Source organism: Ambystoma mexicanum, chromosome 11 (genome assembly GCF_040938575.1).
Source record: "Ambystoma mexicanum isolate Mex_15411 chromosome 11, UKY_AmexF1_1, whole genome shotgun sequence".
In the NCBI taxonomy this organism is placed as follows: domain Eukaryota; kingdom Metazoa; phylum Chordata; class Amphibia; order Caudata; family Ambystomatidae; genus Ambystoma; species Ambystoma mexicanum.
Window position 1 is genome coordinate 827,437,845 of NC_090934.1, and position 21,743 is coordinate 827,459,587.

General features: G+C 46.1%; 1 protein-coding gene across 1 annotated transcript in view; it reads left to right on the top strand.

The window, feature by feature from the left end:
* Nucleotides 1–21,743, top strand: part of NCR3LG1 (natural killer cell cytotoxicity receptor 3 ligand 1) — a 722,742-nt gene that overhangs the window by 614,239 nt on the left and 86,760 nt on the right. Inside the window, exon 9 of the mRNA XM_069623776.1 lies at nucleotides 9,884–10,198. Within this exon, the coding sequence (XP_069479877.1) occupies nucleotides 9,884–10,198 (315 nt within the window). The remainder of the gene's footprint in view (nucleotides 1–9,883; nucleotides 10,199–21,743) is intronic.

A 21,743-nucleotide genomic window follows, 5' to 3' on the forward strand; every position in this document is an offset into this window, starting at 1 on the left:
CGTCTGACAGCTTGTGGCGACAAGACAGCACTGGTAAACCAGTAATGCCTGTAGCCCTCTTAAAAATAGGGCTGGAGCACCTACATTACCCAGCCCATGTGTCAAAAGAGAATCTAGCAGCAACGCTCGCGGAAGAGTGGTTCATGCCGAATTTAGTGGAGCATGTTGCATTCTTTATAGTAAACTGTGTAATTTGGCAACAGTTTACAGCTGGGTACACATTAAAAGTAATGTGAGGAGCCACACCAAGGCCAAATGGGCCTTTTCAGCAATTGCATGTCTATTATGTCGATATGATTCAAGTATGTAACGGGTATAGATACTTAATTGTTGTGATGTGATCAATTTTCGAGATGGATAGAGGCAGTTCCACTTACACACCCAGACTCTACCTGTGCGGCCAAATTTTTACTGAGGGAAGTGTTCCTAAACTGGGGGGTATGCAAAGTCATGAGATCAGATAATGGCCCTCACTTTGTTAATTTAATATTTGAGCCGATTAGCTCGCTGCTTGGGCTAAAACACAAGTTTTCATCGGCGTATCATCCGCAAGTTAATGGTATCTGTGAGAAGCTCAACGGCTTGTTAATGGAAAGGATAGCCAAGTTGAAGCTTACTCTAAAGAAGGGATGGTTGCACTGCCTTCCATTGGCACTGTATGCTCTTCGGAACCAACCAGGTTCCGACCATCATCTTACGCCGCATGAGATAGCCACAGGAAGAAGAATGAGAACACCTCGACCCCCCCGAGATAGAGCTAGATGTGATGCACAGTCAACAGGAGAAATTTTAGGGTCTGAAATGCAAAACTATCTGAACTGAATGACATCTTGTCTTACTCTAATTTCAGACCAGCTGCAGCGACGACGAAAAGGGTGCAGAGCAGCACAGAACACAGAAGGAGATCCTACAACAGACCAAGTTCAAGGTTTAGGTGTTCCACTCGTCTTCCCTGGAGACGCCATCCTTGTGAAAAACCATACAAGGAAAAGGTGGGACGAGCCAAGATTCAACGGTCCCTTTATCACAGAGGACTGCACTCTGCTGTGAAGCTACAGGGCAGGCGATCATGGATTTTTTCTTGGTGATATCAACCCCTACATCGGAGAAGGCCCCCTGCCTGCACCCCAATGAGAGGAATCGACGAGCAACGGGGAAGAACCACAGCACGTGCAGATGAGATCCATGACAAGGAAGAAGGACACATGACCAGCTAGACAAAGACAAAGAACTTTTGTGCAAAAGTTGTGGCTTCATTTTGGACATTCCTCTAAGCAAAAAAGGGGATAAGGACATAAAAAAACGGACACTCTGTGCATCCTAGTTGCAGGGTGAAGACAAAAATTGCGCGTATGAGCCACAACATATTCTGTTGATTCGAACTTTGGACTGAGGCACACTTAAGCATTGATGAGAAAGCAATATGCCAAATTTCGATCGAGGACACATAAATTGGAAGAAAATACAGTACCCAGATTCCTTCCACACCAAGACCCTATTTGGAATCACTTATGGTGTCCCACAGTAGAGACATCACAAAGGACGTGGTCACCTATTTCAAACTAGTGCTAAGATCATACCCGTCATTGGTAGGAAGGCTCACAAGTGTCACAGACTTTCTCCAAGATCCTGAAAATGAAAAAATAATAAGACAACTACTTACTGTCATTGCCGAACAATTTATCCTACTCCCTGAATACAGTGAGAAGGAAGCAAATGTTCCTGACACAGGCGGAAATAGATGAGCTTATCAACATACCGTTCTTTCGCATAATTGAAAACAGTCCAACTATTCTCGGGAGAACAATTGATACACTAACATTCCTTCAAGATCCAACGAATACAGAGAACCTAAGTCGTCTCCTAAACAATATAGTATTTCTAGTCGCACTCCATGCGAACGGGCTGTGCAGACATCGTTTACATCAAGGAAAAAACTTAGAATCCTGAACCACAAAAAGACAGGACAGATGTCCCTGTCACCAGAAGATAGCAGGCTGACACACAACGTCTTCTTTCGCCTAGTCACTGACTTTCCAGAGCTAGTGGGGAGACCAATCGATGTTGACGTCCTCACATTCATCAGAGATCCAGCTAATGTTGCACAAATGGGAATGCTCCTGCATGCTTCAAGTGGAACTTTCCAATCATCAGAGGAGCTATCTGAGGAGATTCTGAGAAACCTTCCGCCGAGGGACAGATCGAGAAAGCAGAGTTAAGAACTTCACTTGTTTTACCTGTTGTTAATCTTCCTTCCTATTCTTCTCATACTGATCAATGTCCAACATGTCCTCAGGACTGAAGCAGATTCAAGGGGTGGACTGGGAGCTTATCTATTTTGAACATGCACAGTAAAGGGTCTCACTGAAGTATTACTTAATTGGATTTATTCATAGTCTAGCAAAGGGACTGTATCCTGAAAGAAGAGACAATTTGTTACTCACAAGAGGGGGAACACTTATGGAGCACCATACACTCCTAAACACAGAACTCAAAAGACGACATTGGTTAAGGGAATAATAACATTGACATGTGGTGAATGATCGAGATGGGGGTCCAGAGCAGCATCCTGGTCCTCCCACAAGAAGAGAGGCATCCCTGCTTCTCTGGAAGAAAATGCTGCCGCTTAACATACAAAACTATCATGTACCTATGTATCATATTCATCATTATCTTACTGTCATTAACAATCAGAACTGCATTTTTTATTGGTGCACAAAGCGTTCCAATTTCAGTAGACCTACCTGATGATGCACGCATGAAACCCACAAAAGCACCCAGACCTTATCTGATAGTGGAGTGAATGAACTTGAAATTTATGTAATTAGTAACAATACGCACACACTTGTGGTAACGAATGAAAATAAAAGCCGGAGACAGGGTCGGCAAGAGATGAATGGAGTAACATCAATGACAAATCCACGCATGCAAACACTGAATGTACACGAAACAGGCCTAACATCAATGACTGCAGAACCACAAACCAAAGCAGAAGAAAGGAAGAGACTGCCTGTCATAAGAAACTTCACAGAAACTGTCATGAGAAAACAAGAAGAGTTAAGAGAAAAGCCAACAGAAGCAGTCATATCAGAAACTCTTGAGAAAACAAGGGCCAACTCAGCAAAACTCTCTGCATGGACACACATGTTAGTAGACTTACTATTCCCGCACATAGCCAGAGTGAGGAAACTGCATGAGGAACTGAAAAACAAAACCTCAGAGACTGCAGTACCCAGCATATATGTTCCAACACAAGGGACAAGTACCAGTTCCACAGTGCAGCCAAATACCGGACCAGTGCCAGGCTGGTGGGTATGGGCACGTGCATCCAGCAGGGAAAACATGTATGAAGAAAAGGAAAGAGCTGACAGACTCTTGTCCACTCGAATGGTGCAGATGAGGAAGCCTGCACCATGGACCAGGATACCTGAGAACCCTCCAGCAAGAAAAAGCCATACAGATACATTCAGAGATGTAGTAATAGCAAACTACATGAATACCTTAAGAATCAAGAGAATCATCCATGAAGACGTCAATGAACTGAACGATTACCTGGATAGCACAGCAAACCTAGGAAACCACATTTGGTACCAGCACATGAAGGAAGTTCGAAGACGAAATTCCGAAGGGGAATGCTTTGTTTGTGCACTCCTACCTTATAGCATGGGGAAGTCCAAGATCTTTGTAGCTGTTGAAAGTGAAGTCCAGACAGCACACTGTCTTTCGCACGTAGCAATGTGCAATACCAGATGCCAGTTCATGGGAAGTGGTGCCTCACTGATATGGGCAATTGAAACAGCTTATTCCGATGAAGATGATTGTGTTCAGGATATTAAGACGAGAAACAGAGCTCATACTAGGAATCATGTGATCAGGTATGAGAAGCCTGGAGTTAAAGGAGCAGGAATAAGATGGGAAGTGAACCCAAAACTAAATGTCCAAGGGAAAACTCCAGCAGAGGCTCAAATTTGGAAAAACAGAAGCCAAATGCAGATTTGGGGAACAGTGCTTTCACCAGATGGATGGGAGAAAGGAGTAGTGATCTGCAGAGCATGGATGGTCCTCAGAGCCTGCAAAGAAGCAATTGAAAACTCACAAAGACTGTGCAAACCACTATGGCCTAAACTTACAAAATTACTGACATGGGTCAAAGGCAGAGGAGGACCCTTGCAGATAGTGCCACTAGAAGCCCGAAATTGTGCTTCAGGAACAATGGCACAAGAAAAATGGGGGAGAATCAGAGCTGTGGACACACTTTTGAGGGTCCAGAAATGACTCATGGGACTGCAGTGATCATGGATCATTATTGGGCATGCGGATCCAAAGCATACATCATACTGCCAAAAAACTGGGGAGGTATCTGCACAATAGTGAACGTCCACGTTCCAGCATTAGTGATCCCAAAAAGTGACCTGAATATTGACAGTTTTCCAAAAGCAGATGCTCACCTGAGGAAGAAGAGATCTGTGGAACTAATAACCCGAATGAAGAGAGAGAACTACTTCTCTGCTAAATCAGAAGAAGCATTTCATGCAATCCCATATGAACACAGGCTGTTCAGCCTCACCTCATCATCGTTCACAACGATTTTCATGCCACGAATCCAAGTTGGAGTAAATACTAAATGGTTGCAGATAACCAGATGGGAGTTACTGCAAACCATCAACACGACAATAAAAGGATTCAATGCAATCAAGGAAGAGTTAAGAGCCATCCGACTAATGACTCTCCAGAACAGATAGGTCCTTGACATGAACACGGCTATGGATGGAGGAGTTTGTGCAAAAATAGGAGAATCATGTTGCACATTTATACCTTCTCATGACAAGAAAAATTGAACTTTGACAGAAGCTATAGGTATGCTGACAAACCTGCAGAACCAGATGATCAAGGAAACCGACGAAGTTGATGATGACAGCTGATTTGGATCACTGTTTTCATGGGTTCCACAATGGATGGCAGATGCATTCAAGTTCTTGGGAGCCCTGCTAGTGATGCTATTACTAGTATTTTACATTATCAAAATAATAATCTCGCAATGCCAGAAAACTGCAAAGAAAGCCATAGGGATGAAGATCATGATTGATGTCAAACCAAGATGGAAGTCCAGAGATTTGACTGATGAAGAAATAAGACACTTTGTGAAGGCTAGCAAGCATGCACCTGGAGGTTTCTCTCTCTATCCCACGAAACACAGAAATTATGGGGAAGATGGATTTACTGCAGCCAAAGTGGACAATGTCACCTAATGACTTGGCACAAAGACGAACATCTAAGGACTCAGGAAGCCTGAGAGGAGTAATAAAAATATGGACTCCAAAGAGACACTTTTTCAAACCATCATGTACAGACCCAGAAGATGAAGAAGGAATGAACCCAGACGTTGAAGTGAAGATAGAGACAGAGTATCCAAGTAAGATGAATCCAAAGGAGGATGTAAAATTGTTTGATGAATCGCCCAGAGGGGGGAGTGTAGAGGAGGCCCTAAATAAAGTCTGCACTCCAGTCGCCCATTTTGAAGTGGCAGGAACATTCACACCGAGATATTTGACATACGATGGGCAAATAAACCAGCACAGAGCCGCAGTAGGGCTCTGCCCAGTGCCTACCAGAAGAACAATACCTATTGAAGTACCAATAACAAGACAACCATGGGCAGTAAGGTACCCATTGAGAAAGCCTAGCAGCAAATGAGATGAAATGAAGATTGCTTAAGTATTGTACAGGAAGAAACCAAAAAGTCCTTAATGGAAGACGAATGGTGACGTCAGACGTCACAAGGGCCTGGACTAATGCACCCAGAGAAGAAATGACAACCAAAGGACGACGCGAAAAGGAATAAGGATATCGTGAACCTATATGAAGAAAGCGATGTTAAAATACAAAGAAGCTTAAAGTTGTAAGCAGGATGAAGATATTCAACCAGCTAACGCCTGTATATATGCTTTTAACCGCAAGAAAGCTAAGAAAACAGTGAGGCATGCTATGCTAAGTAGAAGAATAGAGCGGCAAGTGCCATTGTACACAATCTACCTCAAAACGAAGCACATTGTATAAGTGCTAGTCCACTTTGCACTAAAAAGCAGAACCAACCCAGGTTACTATATGCCAAACGCAAGAAGATTCATATTCTAGCAAACACGAGAAAAGAAGGCTGAAACGAAACTCGCCAGAGGCAGCTTGTGCCAAGGTCACATCGATAGAAGCTATGAACAGTAGCTACTTTTAATTGAAGCTAAGAACAGAATATCCTGCCTCTGAAAAATTGAGATAAGAAGGCAAAGGCAGGTGGCGGGTGAAACGAAAATCAAATACACAAATTGAGAGAAACGAGGCAAATTCACAGTGTGGTAGCACGTGACCATCCGAGCGAGAAGAGGCACTGATTAACACCTACGCTTGGCACCCGACCAGACAAAGATATCATAACTTTTTTGAGACAAGAAGATGCAGTTTCGAGGCCAACTACAGTGAACTAATTGACACATAGCCCATAAAATGATGATTGATTGAAGGAGGGCAGGGATAATTGGGGAACATCCTGCACCTGGTTGACCGTTCTCCGTGCTGCTAAGCAAAGTGGGGATTTATGCATGGGGTTGATGCCAACCCAATCACAATGGACCAAATAATCTACGGTCCTATAGTTAGTAGTACCAATGGGATGTCGTACTTTTAGTGACGTCTACAGTAGTAATTTCTGAAGGAAGGGCTTAGACGCCCACCTGACAGTTTTTACCAAATCCCCTCACTCCGTTACAATATACAGATATAGTACCTATATTAAAGTTACATTTTCCTAACCAATAGAATTGCATGTTAACTTTTGAGTGTTACACGTCAGATTATGATGCGTTTTGAGTATAAAAGTTATGTTTTGTATGAAGTTCGGGGGAGTTGAAGCGAGGCGGACTATCGCATCACTGCTGATTGCCATGACTCCCCGTTTTTTGTACTTGTCATTAAACGGACTCCCGTTGCCAAACCATTGAGTTGTCCTTATTGATTGGTGTTGGAGTAATACATCTGCACCCCCATCCATCTCAAGGTACAGCTATCTCGTCTTAAAGTACTATGGAGCAAACCCCCACTCTATGGGCCGGCCGGGGGTCTCCCCAGTACACATAGCCCCGCACAACAGCACATGACAGCTACTGACCGAAAAAAACACACCCACACTCAGCAAACAGTGTAAACTGAACTGAAGCTGCCAACAACGCATCAGTCCCTTGAGCCTTTTCCTGCTAAATCCTACTAACTTACCCTAGCCTCTTGCTTTTCAGATCCACCAGAGCTCCAGGGGACCACATCCGTTGGTGATAGTGCATGGTATAAATATCCTATAACATAACACAGCATGAGATGGGATCTGTGTGAAGTATGCAAGTCCAATCTCGCATAAAAAACAGACATGCCAACTGCCATTAGAAATAGGAAAGGGACCATGACCCTTTTCTATTTCTATGGTGGCAAGGATGTCGAAGTATCTGAATCTGTACCCATACAGTCCCCTGCACCTCCTTTTTTTCTTCTTTTTTGTACTTATCAGACCTACCTAGTCTGCTGCCTTGAACACAGCACTTGCTGGCTGCACTACCACTGTTTATTGCCTCTATTATCTATTTATTTTTATCTATTATTATTTATGTTTCTCCTCTGCTCCACACTTTTCACTCTCCCCTTCCATGCACTTTTTTCCCCCCTTTCCTTTTCCCATGCACTTGTGTGTTCTCAATGTCACTGGGCCTAGTAAGATCGTTGTTTTTGTTCTCCTCTGGTCCCCTCCCTTGCCTTGTTGCACTCTGAAACACTTGTTTACGAGCGCAATATAAATAAATTATCATATCATATCAAGTGAAGCGGCCACGAGTTGGAGGCTTCATGCGAGCACGCAAGTTGTATGGCGGGCGGGTGGGTGGTGTGCAGGAAGCCGTGTAGGCTATGGGTGTGGAAAGGGGAGAGCATCTGGGAAAGCGCTCAGATGATTGGGAGAACACTGATGCTCATTGTTAGATTCCACACATGTTCCTAGCCACCTGATTGGCAGAGTGCACTTGCTTGGGTGTGAATAAGGGGATGAACCCAAATTTCCAATTCCTTGTCTCTATGAATATTACACTACTATGACCCAAAAAACATGTTACAGTGCCTGTGACATCAGGCATGGGACTCTTTCACCCTAGCACAGCAAGCCCTGGGTAATATGATGACTCAGGTGATGTGCTCCTCCTTGCAATGAGTCTCGATCTGCTGTTTGTCGAGCCAGTCTGCCACTAACCCAAAACCTCCCTTGTGGTGGTGAGATAGTGGTGCCTCCCAGTACACCTGACACTGAGCATGCCTTTATATATGGCGTTGGGGTGAATGGTGTGGGGTAATAGGTAATTTCTCTGGATAGGCATGATATTAGGGTTGTATGGGACTAAGTGTAATGAGTTTAGACAATGATTTATGGGTTTCAGTATTAGTGGAACAAGTGTAAGTTGAACTTGGTGCCGGAAGTGACCAGTGGATTGGGAATGGAGGCTCAAAAGTATTTGATCAAAATTAGGGCATGCTGTGCTGAAGAATTTGCTTCTGAAATCTGTTAAAAAATGTTACGCATTTAATTGGATTTTGAATTTTTAGAGCATTGTTTTGGATAAGTATGCATATTATAGAAAATGTAATTCTGCTTTACTTTATTGTTTATGTGGTTTTACGCCATAAGGTGCTGTATTAGTTTAATTTGTGAATAATGAGGGCCAGTCATTCAACAAGTGCAGTATTTCATTTTCCAAAATGATATCTGTCAAGTTTTGAAAAACTTCTCCCATGCCTTTCCTCACCTTCCCCCAGAAGCTAATTGTCTTTAGAGCTCTGGTCCTCTCCAGGCTGGATTACTGTAACTGTCTCTTCCTCATCTTGCCTCTTTCTTCACTCTGCCCTCTTCAACTAATCAAGAATAGGCTTTCGAGACTTATCCTTGGCCTCAAGCCCATGGACCATATCTCTCCAGCCCTAAAATCTCTCCACTGGCTCCCAGTTGCTGCAAGGATCAAATTCAAGACCATTTGCTTCATCCACAAGGCTGTCTAGGGCCTGGGACCACACTACCTGCAGCTTTCCCTTTACAAAATACTTTCCTTCCAGATCCCGTTGTTCTCCTTGCTCCAACTCTCTGCTGGTCAAACGCTTCTCCAAGCAGAGAGCTAGGGACAGATCCTCAGCTGGCTCCCTCTTATGGAACAGTCTCCCTCTCTCTCTCCGTCTGGAACCGGGTCACCTCAAGTTCTGCAAACAACTCAAGAACTTTCTCTTCTCCTTCTCCTTCTCCTTCTCCTTCCCCTTCCCGTGCTAACCATCCCCTCTGTCACTGCGATTGATGGCCTGATCCTTCAAGAGTCCAAAAGGATCCTGGCTCCCAATCGCCACCACCCCCTCCCCTGCACTGTCTGTGGACCCACACCCGCCTGTCGAGTGGTTTGCCTTCATCCCTGCACTTACCTGTTGGGTGGTGGACTTCCCCCCCCCTTCGCATGGAACGTCTCTGCAGATGCACTTCCTGTTGCCATCCAAAAAGCACCTATGCCCGCCCTCCCCCCGAGGGACTCTAATAGCACTTATCCCGATCCCCGACCCCTTTTCTTTCTTTTTACTGCACTTGCATGCTGTGATTGTCACAAGACCTAGTAGGACTGTTGTTTGTTTCTTTTTATTGCATGTCAATTTTGAATGTTTATTTGCTCCCTTGTTCCCTTCCCTTTTGCCTTGTGGTGCTTTGAAACACCTGTCTTTCTGTATAAGCACATCATAAATAGCCAATGTATAAATAAATGTAAGTGGTGTTAACAACTGCTACAACTTTTCCTTTGATAATGTTTGTTTGTTTTCTCCTTTACAGATATGCCGGTATTGAAAGACATCACTCTGGAACCAAAGGAAGTAGTGTACGGACAGCCTGTCACTCTTAGCTGCCAAGTAATGGGTTGTGATCCCTCTGATGTGACTGTCTCTTGGTTTGAGAAAGATACTCAAATTGTGAAGGGTTTAAGAACACATGGTTCACCACCCTCTAGCAACGATGCTGTCACCAGCACATATTATCTCCTTGAAATAACTCCTTCAGCTCTTCACTTCAATAGGGAACTTGTATGCAAGGTGAAACACAAGAATCTGCAGCAGACTTTTACCAAGCAGATATACTTGCCTCTTAAACGTAAGTATTAAAAATCACCTCTAACCATGATTGCACAATATTGGCTAATAAATACTGAATTCAACTGCGCAGTGACATGTGTGTAAAGCAGAGATCCACCCAGCCTCCTTTGAGTGCAGCAATGTTTCCTTTTATTTAGGCAAACCCAGCTAATTGGCTGCTATATCCTGCCTGGGAAGTATACACAGACCCCTCTGATTTGTTTTTCACTGTATGAAATTGTTGTATTTTGTAATGTTTTCATGGAGAAACAACATCAAGTACATTATTGCAGGATTCAAAGAAATCAGATCTGTCTGGTTGTAAAGAAGGAGAGATGGCATCAGAAAAGTGGAGCGCATTACCTTTGAAGTCTAGATCTCTGGGAGTACGTGCTGGCTATATGTGTCGTGGGAGAGATGGGTTTTAATCAATTTCTGGGACTTTAAGAAGACTGCTTCCATTTGTAGGTACCGCAGGAAAAAGTGTCAGAGCTCCAGCCGCACGAGCATGTGTTCATGACCCTCCCTCTGAAGAATTTTCATTTACCTGGTTTATGGACAAAGGTGCATATTTTCTTGAAATTAGTATTTTCATGGCAGGGAGCTGTTAATTTAAAACTTTAATGTAGGCGGCACCCAGCCACCAGATTTTCATCATCTGCACAGCGTGGTGCAAATGTAAAGGGCAGAAGGTGGCCTGAACGCTGCCTTTTGCCCTTTACATTTGGTGAATGCATTTATTTTTCATTGTGACCACCGTTTGCCATGCTCGCGTGGAAAGCAGCGCTCACAATTACAATTTAACCTTCCCCAACATATGAACATGTCAGGGAAGGTTTATTTTTTGTTGTACATTCTCCCTGCCAAGTGAGCATGGCAGGGAACATATATAATGGATCCATATGGGGACTGCCTGCTTTATGCTGGTGCATAAAGAAGGCAGACCTCATAGGGATGTCCAGAATTTGCACCGCCATGAAAATCCATGCCGGTGTAGACGCTGAAGCATTTGTATGGCACCATTCGTCTCTGCCATACAAAAGCTTGAAAATGAGCCGTGGCATGAATGGAATGCATTAAAGCCTTAGTCAAGGTTTTAACGCCTTCCATTCACGATTGGGCTCTATGGAACATGAGCCCCACATTGTTTTAGGGATGCAGATTGAAGATATTCCCTAGGTCATCACCCTCTTTATAGGACAGTAATTTAGTAAATATAACAAATTGATCAGGGTGACCGAACAAAACTAACACACTCTAGTATTCTATGAGTCATAAAGTAAAAGTCATTCTTTTTGGTTAAACAAAACAATTTTAGTTTTAATCAAGTTTTTCAAACACATACATTCGTAGTAGGACACATTTCAACAGGACAAACAGTGGTGAGAGTACAGTGCCCATGTATCATGGAGTGACATTTCAGTCCATACATTTTGAACTAGACAGGCATACAAAGAACAAAGTCCCATGTGAAATTCTGGGATCAGACGATCTGGTTCATACAGAACAGTGTTGGAGTAAATCAATTTACAATAGTGACAGTGTTCATGTTAGACACTGAGAAGGATGTCGACACAGAAGTGATTCGGCCAATTGATAGCTGGTCTATTGTGCTGATGAATGGATGTCCTTCATCAGGACAGAAGAAATACTTTTGGAGATAGAGTCCTGTTTCTCTCTGTTAAAAAATGAACAAAGGGGATGTGTGAGAGTGTATGTGGGCATTTAATGCTAATTACTATTAAAAGAGAGAAAAGGCCCCTCCATGTCCAGGGGTAGTTTTTCTTACCGTGTTTACATGATTTCACACAGTATTTGTCAAATAATCCACTTTGTAATGACTTGTGGATGAGAGGCTGTGTGGTTGGTCTTCTTATTTCCCGAGTCTCTAAGGAGAGATGGTAAAAGTAATTTAGGGTGCATAGCTTCCTAATGGGAGGGAAATAACAACTGTGTCTCTGGTCCACACTAATATTGGACGGGAGAGCATTTATTCTGTGTGTGAATTATCCATCTACAGAATTAGAAAGTGACATAATCATGATCACTGACAAAAAGAGACAGCCAGGTCACCTGTGCGTTTTTGCTTCTTCTTGTTGTCTTTTATGTCACACTGATAATGTGTGTGTCTAAATTCTTACCATATGTCCCAGACTTTGGGAGATATTGTGTTGACCATATGGTTGGGTCGAGTGATAAATAAATGCCGGGGTGGAATTTCCGGTCATTGTAGTCATTGTAATGAAGTAGAACACGTTTTACAAGTTGAGCTGGGCCCATACTTCTGGTTTTACACAATCAATGTCGTGCCATATCCTGTACGTGGTGATAGTGAGATTAGCCCATGATAAATTTAAAGGCAATAATGGGAGAGCGTGTTTTCCTTTAAACACTCCCGAGTATACTAACAGTGTCTATGCTGTGCTAGGAAAATGGTGTACATTCCAAACAAAGAAGTATCCGCTCGCATTTATGATATTAAAATAGTTGGTGATTAGTGCAGTGCCAGTGAAACCTTCAGCTATCGCAAAGAGTATTGCGAAGGTGTGGTAAGCATAATCATTAACTCTAGCTGACGCCTGATGACTGCGGACCTTAGCCGGCGCATCCCATGCCAGCCCCAGAATAAATACAAATACAAACTAGGTGCTCAATTAACAACCTGACTCGTCGGTCCATGATGATCAGAAAATCAATCTTGTGAGAGATCTTAACTGATTTAGATCGAAATACACAGCCCACCACCGGCGAAGAAAACAGTGAACATAACAGTAATGAATATATAGTTTAGCAGTTTGTTAAACATTACATTCAGCATTAAGCGTTTCAAACCAAGATACATGAACTTAAACATCTCCAACGAGTAACTATGGCTTGCAAGTCCAGGGCAATTGATTGCTGGTTGTTCCAAATAAATACAGCAGATCAGGCATGGCCAATCAGGTGCTCCATGGCAGCCATACCTGTACACGGTTCCAGGGCCATTATGTTATGCTTACTCAATACAAAGATACAAACAAAAGCAGATAAAAAAAGAAACCAAGAATGAATTCAGTACGGTTTATCATCCGATGGATGTAAGACAGTTTCAGTAAGGACTTTCCAGGCTGCAAAGCAAGCTGCAACTTCATCATCATACACCTCTATCGCCCCCAGCACTGCCCTTGTTTCAGCCTCTCATCAATTTCCAAGCTCCCTGAACCATATACCATACTGCAGGCCCTTACAAGATTTCCATGACATTGCCACTCGTCTTTTGGTGAGTATGCATACTAGATCCATGAATCTGGTAATATGTCTATGCCTGCACGCTCTAAGATATATGCCCAGTAAGCATTCAAGTGTATTCCATTGGTATCTATTAATCCCGGCCTTCATGCAGAGCTGCTTAATTCGAGACCAGACGCTCTGCACCATCATACATGTCCACATCCTATGCATAAGCTCAGCATCATCTTGGTTACACCAGGGGTAGGGGGAGGACGCACCAGCTTTGAATGTTGCTACTCTGCTAGGTGCCATGTATGTGCAATGTAGTACATTTACTTGAATTAACCTGAACCAAGCATTACGAGACACATTCTTGACAAAGCTCATTACCAATTCACATTGCTTGTCTGTAATTTCTAAACCAAAATCAATCTCCCAATGAGCTTTCAGTTTAGTGGGTTTGACTCTAGCTCCATCCAACAAGTATTTATACAATCTAGATACAGGTCTCCAACCTACATCCAATGCATACATTAAAGTCAAAAAGGTGTTCCCTTACGGCTTAGCAGGCCACTCATTCCAGTTACGTCTGGCAACCCTTGCCACCTTCATATACATTAAAAATGGACCTTTAGGAAGCCCCTCGCGTTGCATGAGACTAGCCAACTCTCTGAATAGTCAATTTTCATACATGTCGCTCCAAGTGGTTATGCTTGTTCTATCCCAGTACATAACAGCATTTAAGTCATCCAGAGTATTGCATGTATCTGCCAAAATTGGAACATTAGGGGAGTAGGGATGATGTATCTGTAATACCTTTAATACTCTGCACCAGATCTGGCTGCCTAATTGCAGGATCAGGGGCGGAGGGTCAGTTTGACTGGTCAGGAGCCACAGGGCCTCTCTGAGCCATGCAGGTCTCACCAATGTGTGAGGTAACTTGTGTTCAGACGTGAATTTTTCTGACAGCCATTCTGCTATAAAGCTTAACTGGGCAGCCAAATAGTAAAGTTCCAGTCGTGGGAATTGTACGACACCTTCCCGATAGGGCAGGGATAAAACATTAAGCGCCAATCTGTGCCTTTTCAGGCCCCATAATAAATCTCGGAGTATGGCGTCAAGGTCACAAAAAAAACAGCCTCTATATAAAAATGGACATTTGTAAAACCATACATAAATCTAGGGAGGACAATCATTTTATTGATATTGATATTTTATTTCTATCGCGCTCATACACAAGTGTTTCAGAGAGCGACAAGCAAGGGAGGGGAAAAGGGGAGAACAAAACAGCGATCTTACTAGGCCCAGTGACATTGATAACGCGCAAGTACATGGCAGAGGGGGAGAGGAAAAGTGCATGGAAGAGGGGAGAAGTGGAAAGTGCGAAGCAGAGGAGAAACAGATAAATAACAATAAATAAATAATAAAGGCAAGAAACAGTGCAGCCAGCAATTTGCAAGTGCTAGGTTTAAGTCCGCAGACAGGGTAGGTCTGATAAGTGCAGGAAGAAAAAAAGGGGGGGCTCTATGGGTACAGATACAGACCCCAGTGCAAGGGGTGGCCCGGAGGCAGTGCGGGAGGGTGGCAGGGTGAGCAGGTACCTGGGCCCGGAGGACAGAGGGTGGCCAGGTGCACAGTGCCAAGAGAGAACAGATCAGCAGGGGAGAGGGGGAGCGAAGGCAGAAGAAAAGAGGAAGGTCTTGAGGTGCTTCCGGAACCGGAGATGGTTGTCCTCAAGTTTTAGAGTTGCAGGAAGGCTGTTCCAGAGGGAGGCTTCAGCTGAAGACAGAGATCTACCCACAACTCGTTTCTTTGAAAAACGACTGACCATGAGGGAGTTGGAGGTAGAGGAGCGAAGAGCTTGAGAGGGGATGTATTTGCAGAGGGATAGCTGAAGGTATTTTGGACCTAGGCCCCAGAAAGCCTTGTGGACAATGCAGAGGGTTTTGAATTTAATCCTTGCATCCACTGGGAGCCAATGGAGAGATTTCAAAGCTGGAGAGATACGATCCAAGTAAGAGAGAACCAGAGCTTGGTATAGCATGAGCTTCTGGGGGAAGGAGAGGAAAGGCAGAGTACCTCTGAGGAGGTGCAGTTGGAAATTTGACTTTTTAGAGACCTCAGAGATGTGGGCGTAGAAGGAAAGGGCGGAGTCAAAGATGACCTTGAGGTTCTTAGCCTCGCAGGTGGGGGTAGGAGGAGGGCCAAGGGAAGCCAGCCAGAGAGTGAGAGGAAAGGATGGTGAAGGTGTGCCAATGAGGAGGATCTCCGTCTTGCTGTCATTCAGACAAAGATCATTGGCGGCACACCAATCTTGAATGGCAGTTAGGCAATCAGAGATGAGAGAGGGAGAGGAGGTGGCAGAGGGCAGCCTGAAAATGAGTTGAGTGTTGTCAGTGTAGCACTGGAAATTTGAGCAGAAAGTGGCAATTCAGTGGGCGAGAGATGCCAGGTATTGGTTGAAAAGCCAGGGCGAGAGGTTAGACCTCTGGGGAACACCACAGGCAGAGAGGAAGATAGATGAAAGGAAGGACCCAAGTTGGACCTGGGAGGGTCGATCTGAGAGGAAAGAGGCCAGCCAGGCCAGAGCCTGATCAGTGATACCCAGGTTTTCACAGAGACTGTTGAGCAGGATGGTATGGTTGACCGTGTCGAAGGCAGAAGAGAGATGGAGGAGGATGAGGATAGAGGGAATGTTAGAGTCAAGGTTGGAGAGCAGATCTTCATGGATGTTCAGGAGAGCAGTTTCTGTGCTTCTGGCAGCTCTGAAGCACTGGCTCTGAAGTAACTGGTGGTCATGGAGACAGCCAAAAGAATTGGAATGAAGGTTAAGCTGAGAGATGGCCAACTTTTCCAGGGGTTTGCCAAGAAAGGGAGTAATGGAAATTGGGCGATAGTTAGCTGGACAAGTAGGATCAGTTGTGGGTTTCTTGGGAAGAGGATGCACAAAGGAGTGCTTCAGAGGGGAGGGGAAGGATCCTGAGGCAAAGGAGTGGTTGCAAAAATTAGCAAGGGCCGAAGCTAGGGTGTCAATGTGGTCCTTGATGGTTTTAGAGGAACAGGGAGGAACCTGTTTTGACGAGGCTTTCATAGATCGGACTTGTCCAGCGACATCGTCAGGGGAGAAAAAAGGAAAGGACGTGAAGGATGGTGGGGGGGTGGCTAAAGGAGGGTCAGCAAGCACAGATGGAGAGGGGAGAGGAGGGGTGTGGGTGGAGATTGTGGACAGGATGTCCTGTGTTTTTTAAATGAAGTGAGAGGCAAGTGCATTGCAAAGAGCCTGGGAGGCAACAGGAGGGGTAGAGACTGCAGCAGGGTTGGCCATCTCCTTGCAGATTTTAAAGAGTTCGGCCGAGTTGTTAGATGCCGCATTTTAGTAATAGCAACCTTACCCTTAAGGGAGAGGGGCAACCAAGCCCAAAATGTTATTGACTTAACACACTCCACCACCTTACCTGTGTTAAGCATATGCATATCCCTGGGCGTTTGTGCAATTTGTATCCCCAAATATTAAAGAATATGTATCTCCCATTTCAATCCCCATTCCGGTAAAGATGCTTGCCCCTCACAGCGCAGTCCCGCCAGTGGGAACAGACAAGATTTCTGCTTATTGAAAGAGATTACAGATAATCTGGCAAAGTCGCCCAAACCATCCGACGCAATCAGCAAGTTATGATGTGGCACGCAGAGTTAAAGCAATACGTTGACTGCATACATCGACATGAGATGTGTAGATCTGCCAATTTTTATACCCATCTCTAGATGTCCCAGCAGCCTAGTAGTTCCCGGGCTGAGCTCAAGTCTGCGACTGCCCGGTAGGTTTATTTAAAGGCTCCTTTTCCTTTTGGTTAGTTACATAGCTTCTATGGTGTGTGCTCTCACGTTGCTTATTTTTACTGTGTTAGCCTGATTGTGCTTTTTACTCATTTGTATGCCTTTTATTTGCTTCTTTGATTATCCTCGCTACGTTGCCAGTTTCACTGCCGTAGCCCATAGTATTACACAGTGTAAGTCTCCCGAGCAATTTGAATCAGCGTTCTCGACACTGCACGCTTGAAGGACTAAACCTCCCAGCAGCATAGTAGTTCCGGGACTAAGCTAAAGTCTGCCTCCAGGTGCGACTGCCCCGGTTAGTTCCGGTTTGTTGCCGCTGCGTGTAGGGGAACTTGAGCTGTTGCGGCTCTCACACAGTAAGCCTTCTTTTTAGTCTTGTAGATGGCTGTTTCCAATACTCCATCAACACTTGTAGATCTTATTATGTCAATACAATGTAATAGACGAAGGAGGTTGACGGCCAATTATAATGAAGGCTCTGTTATTCTCGATAGTCGCCCATTAGTCTCTCTGGCGTCTCCTCTGCCCTGCACCGAGAGTATAATTTCTGAGATGACTCTGGATGACTTTCAGCCCCTTGTTACTGCCCCCCTTCTGTGTTACCTACAATGACCACATTCTCCAACTGTACAACCTCTACCAGGCAGGAGCCTGTTTTTAATGCTATTTGTACTTCCTGTTTGTCCTGTTGTTTACATCTGCGTGCCCTGAGTCCCAATAAATAAATAGATATTCCTGCCTGAAATATAGCGCCACAGGCTCCAATTTTAATATATAGAGCATAGGTGAGATGGGGCATCTCTGCCGCATACACCTTTGTATGGGCCACTGTCTCGATATCTGTCTGCCGGACCTCACTCTAGCTGTTGGAGAAGTGTATAAAAGTTTCACCCAGCTTATAAAAGTACTCCCAAACCCACAACCATGCAATACTGCTATTATCCACTCCCAATACACTGAGTCAAAGGCTTTGATGGCATCTAATGATGCCACTACATAATGTTCAGTGCAAATATTGGTTTGGTCAATGACATGCTGCAGTCTTCATAGATTCAGTTTAGTGTTACAACCAGGTACAAACCCATTTTGGTCCGTATATATCACCAATGAAATACATTTGCGAAGACGTGCAGCTAATACTGTGGTAAGTACTTTAACAACACAATTTTGCATGGCTAAAGGGCGATAGGAATCACACTTCTCTGTTGGTTTTCCGGGCTTCAAGATAGGCGTCACCACTGTTTCATGCATACTGGCAGGAAGAATGCCTTTTTTATTGAAAGCCTCCTCTAAGACCTTGAAGAGTGTCGAGGCAGGGTAGCTTGATAGGTTTTATAAAATTCTGCCAGAAGGCAATCGCATCCCAGCGCTTTGCCTGTGGAAAGGGAGGCTATCCCTTCACCCAGCTCTTTCACTGTAAACGTGCTATCCAAAAGATCCCTTTGGCCATTAGCAAGTTTTGGGAGTCGGATCAATGAAAAAAACCTTGTCTATCTCTTTGCAAAGTATAAATGTATCATGTTCATTCAATTTGGCGTAGTACGAAGTGTAAATATAATTAATTGCCCCCCGTGCCTGCCATGGGACCCCACGCTCATCATGTAACAGCGTGGTTAGAGATCTAGGCTGCTCCCGGCTGCACAACCAAGCTAGTACTTTCCCAGACTTATCTCCTTCAGTGTGCGCCTGAGCCGTTCCAGTAGCATAGTCAAACTTCACCAGTCTCTCCCATGCCACTAGACATAGAAATCTGCTCTCCTTCAGCTCTCCTCGGTCAATCGCAGGCCACGGTGCAGTCTCTCAAGTGTGTTTATCTTGCCTTCCAGCACCTCCAATTCCTCCTTAAGCTTCCTACAGATGGCACCTGCACCAGCAATAACTTCTCCTCTTATCACCACCTTCAGGGTTTCAAATATTACCCCCCAGCTATCTACACTTCCAATATTGTTCTCCAAAAAGGCTACCAATGTTTCCTGAAGCTGTTCCCTAAATAGGGGGTCCGACAGTCTCCACCAGTCTCAATGTGAGACAGGTCCCCCTTCCCAAGAGAGAGCCCTGCAACCCCATCAGCCCTGCAGCAAAAACAGAATCCAGAGATCCAGCAGCAACATCAAAGATGGGCACCACCATGCCACGGTGCACACCAGGCTCTCAGGCTTCCCTGGGCCTGCAGCACCATGATTGGCTGGTGTCCCCATTTGAAGGAGCCAACCCCCTGCGCCGGCAGGTGAAGCCAGCCCCCACTGAAGGCCTACTCTCAAGGCCTTTTCCATCAGTCTCTGCCGGTCTCAGCCACGTTGACCACGAAGTGAGACATGCTTCGCAACAAGTGTTGGGGGTCGGTCGGGGCCCCCATGCGATCCCGTAAGCCCCCGCACTAGACATACACTCACACACATGTCTTGCCAGTTCGGGCTTCCCGGTCGCTCTGACGCGGCCGGGAACGCCCCGTTTATTTATGCAGCACGCGGCGGCGTGCAACGTCACGCCGCCGCGTGCGAGTTACATAACGGGGCAGCGCCACACTCCTCCTTTTTCCGGGAGAACGCGAAACTACTTTGAACAAACACTGCAAGCCACACAAACACAAACTGCTTCACTTAATAACACAACTTGCCCAAACCCCTTTATTGTCAACCACCCGGATCCCCTTACTCAGGTTGGTTAACCAACAGTCCCAAAATATAATCGCTGAGGTAAGCAGGTTTCCCTCGCCCAGCCCTCTGGGGGTCCCTCCCGCTCACCTCCGGCACGTGAAGTCTTTCAGCAGGCGTCTCCCGGGCAGGGGACGCAAGGGTGCTGGAGGGACCTCCTCCGGTATCTCCCCCACGTCCGGTTCCAGCGCCGGTTCAGTTCTTGAGTCACCCAGTTTCTTGAAGAAGCTGACATTCTGGGTGACAGCAGACCTTCCGTCGGATGCCGTTACCACTTCGTCCCCCGGTTCTAGCCGCTGGGGGCGGAGCCCTCTTCGCAGGTTTTCCTGCTCAGTCCTCACCCGCCGGTCTGCCTCGACCTGTTGACTGTCAATCAGCCCAGGTTGCTTCTCTCCGACCTCGGGTAGTAGTCCCTAGGGGCACCGTTTGAACAGGGCCTCTGCCGGAGCGACCCCCGTGGATGCATGAGGGGTGTTGCGGTACACCCTAAGAAACTGATACAGGGCTCGCTGTAGTGACTGTCCTTGTCCCTGGGCAATCCTGAAAGTCTTGTTGAGCGTCCGCATCAGTCTCTCAGCATCTCCGTTTGCCTTGGGCCACAATGGGGATACCTTTCGGTGCTGGACCCCGCAGCTCTCCATGAGTTCCGCAAAACGCTCACTCTGGAACGGCGATCCGTTGTCTGAGCACAAGGTGTGGGGAAATCCATGAGCTGCGAACAGCTTCTCCACAGCCACGACCACATGTTCGAAGGCCATCGACTTGACAAACTCCACCTCCGGATATCGTGAATATTCGTCCACGATTGCCAGAAAGTGGGTGCCCACAGATGTCGACCCAAAGTCCGCATGGACGACCTCCCACGGCCGCGTGCCCCGGGGCATCGCTTCAATTGCGGGCTCTCGCTGAAAGGGAGACGCCGCCTGGCACCATATGCAGGCCGCCACAAAGTCGTCGACCTTGCGCTCCAGTTCAGGAAACCAGACCTTCAGACTCAGCCTGGCCTTAGTCTTGGCGGCGCCCTGGTGCCCATGGTGAGCCAGAGCGATCACGTCTTGTACCTTGGACTGGGGGACCACGATCCGGTCACCTCGCAGCAGCAGGCCAGACGCCGAGAATGAGAGTTCTTCCTTAACCTTCCACAGCTGCTCGAGTGCTGTCTTGGCCTCCTGGGTCCGCCCCGCCAGGGATTCTAGGACAGACGTCCAGGAGCCGTGCTGCATGGAGTGCTGGAGGATCTTGAAGCACTCGTCCTCGGCAGCTGCCGCTTCCAGCTCTGAGAGAGGCATTGCGTTCGGCGTGGCCGCCTCCACCACCATTCGGACGTGATCGTCGGCTTACTCCTCGCAGGTGTCGTACTCCTCTCCCCCACGCACTCCCGGATGTCGTGAGAGATAGTCCGCTGCGTTGTTGGCCCCTGGCTGGTACACCAGTGTCACTCCGTATTCGAGAAGGGCGAGCATCCACCTCTCGATTCTGGCCGGTGGCTTGGAGGATGACCCTGCCAGAATGGGCAGCAGGGGCTTGTGGTCCGTCACCACCGTCACTGGACGCCCCAAAACGTAGAGGCGAAAGTTGTCTGCAGCCCCAGAGGACCGCCAGAGCCTCACGCTCAATCTGTGAGTATCTTTGTTCAGTTTCAGAGAGCGCTTTACTGGCGTAGGCCACTGGCCGGATGCTCCCGTCCCGGTCCACCTGAGTTAAGACGGCCCCTAGACCAAATGGACTGGGGTCCACAACGATCTCCGATGTTAGCACCGGATCGAAAAACGCCATGGTGTCCTCCGCTCTCAAGGCACTTTTGATATCTTCAAAGGCCGCCTGCTCAAGCGGGCCCCAGTGCCAGGCTGACTCCTTTTTCGTCAG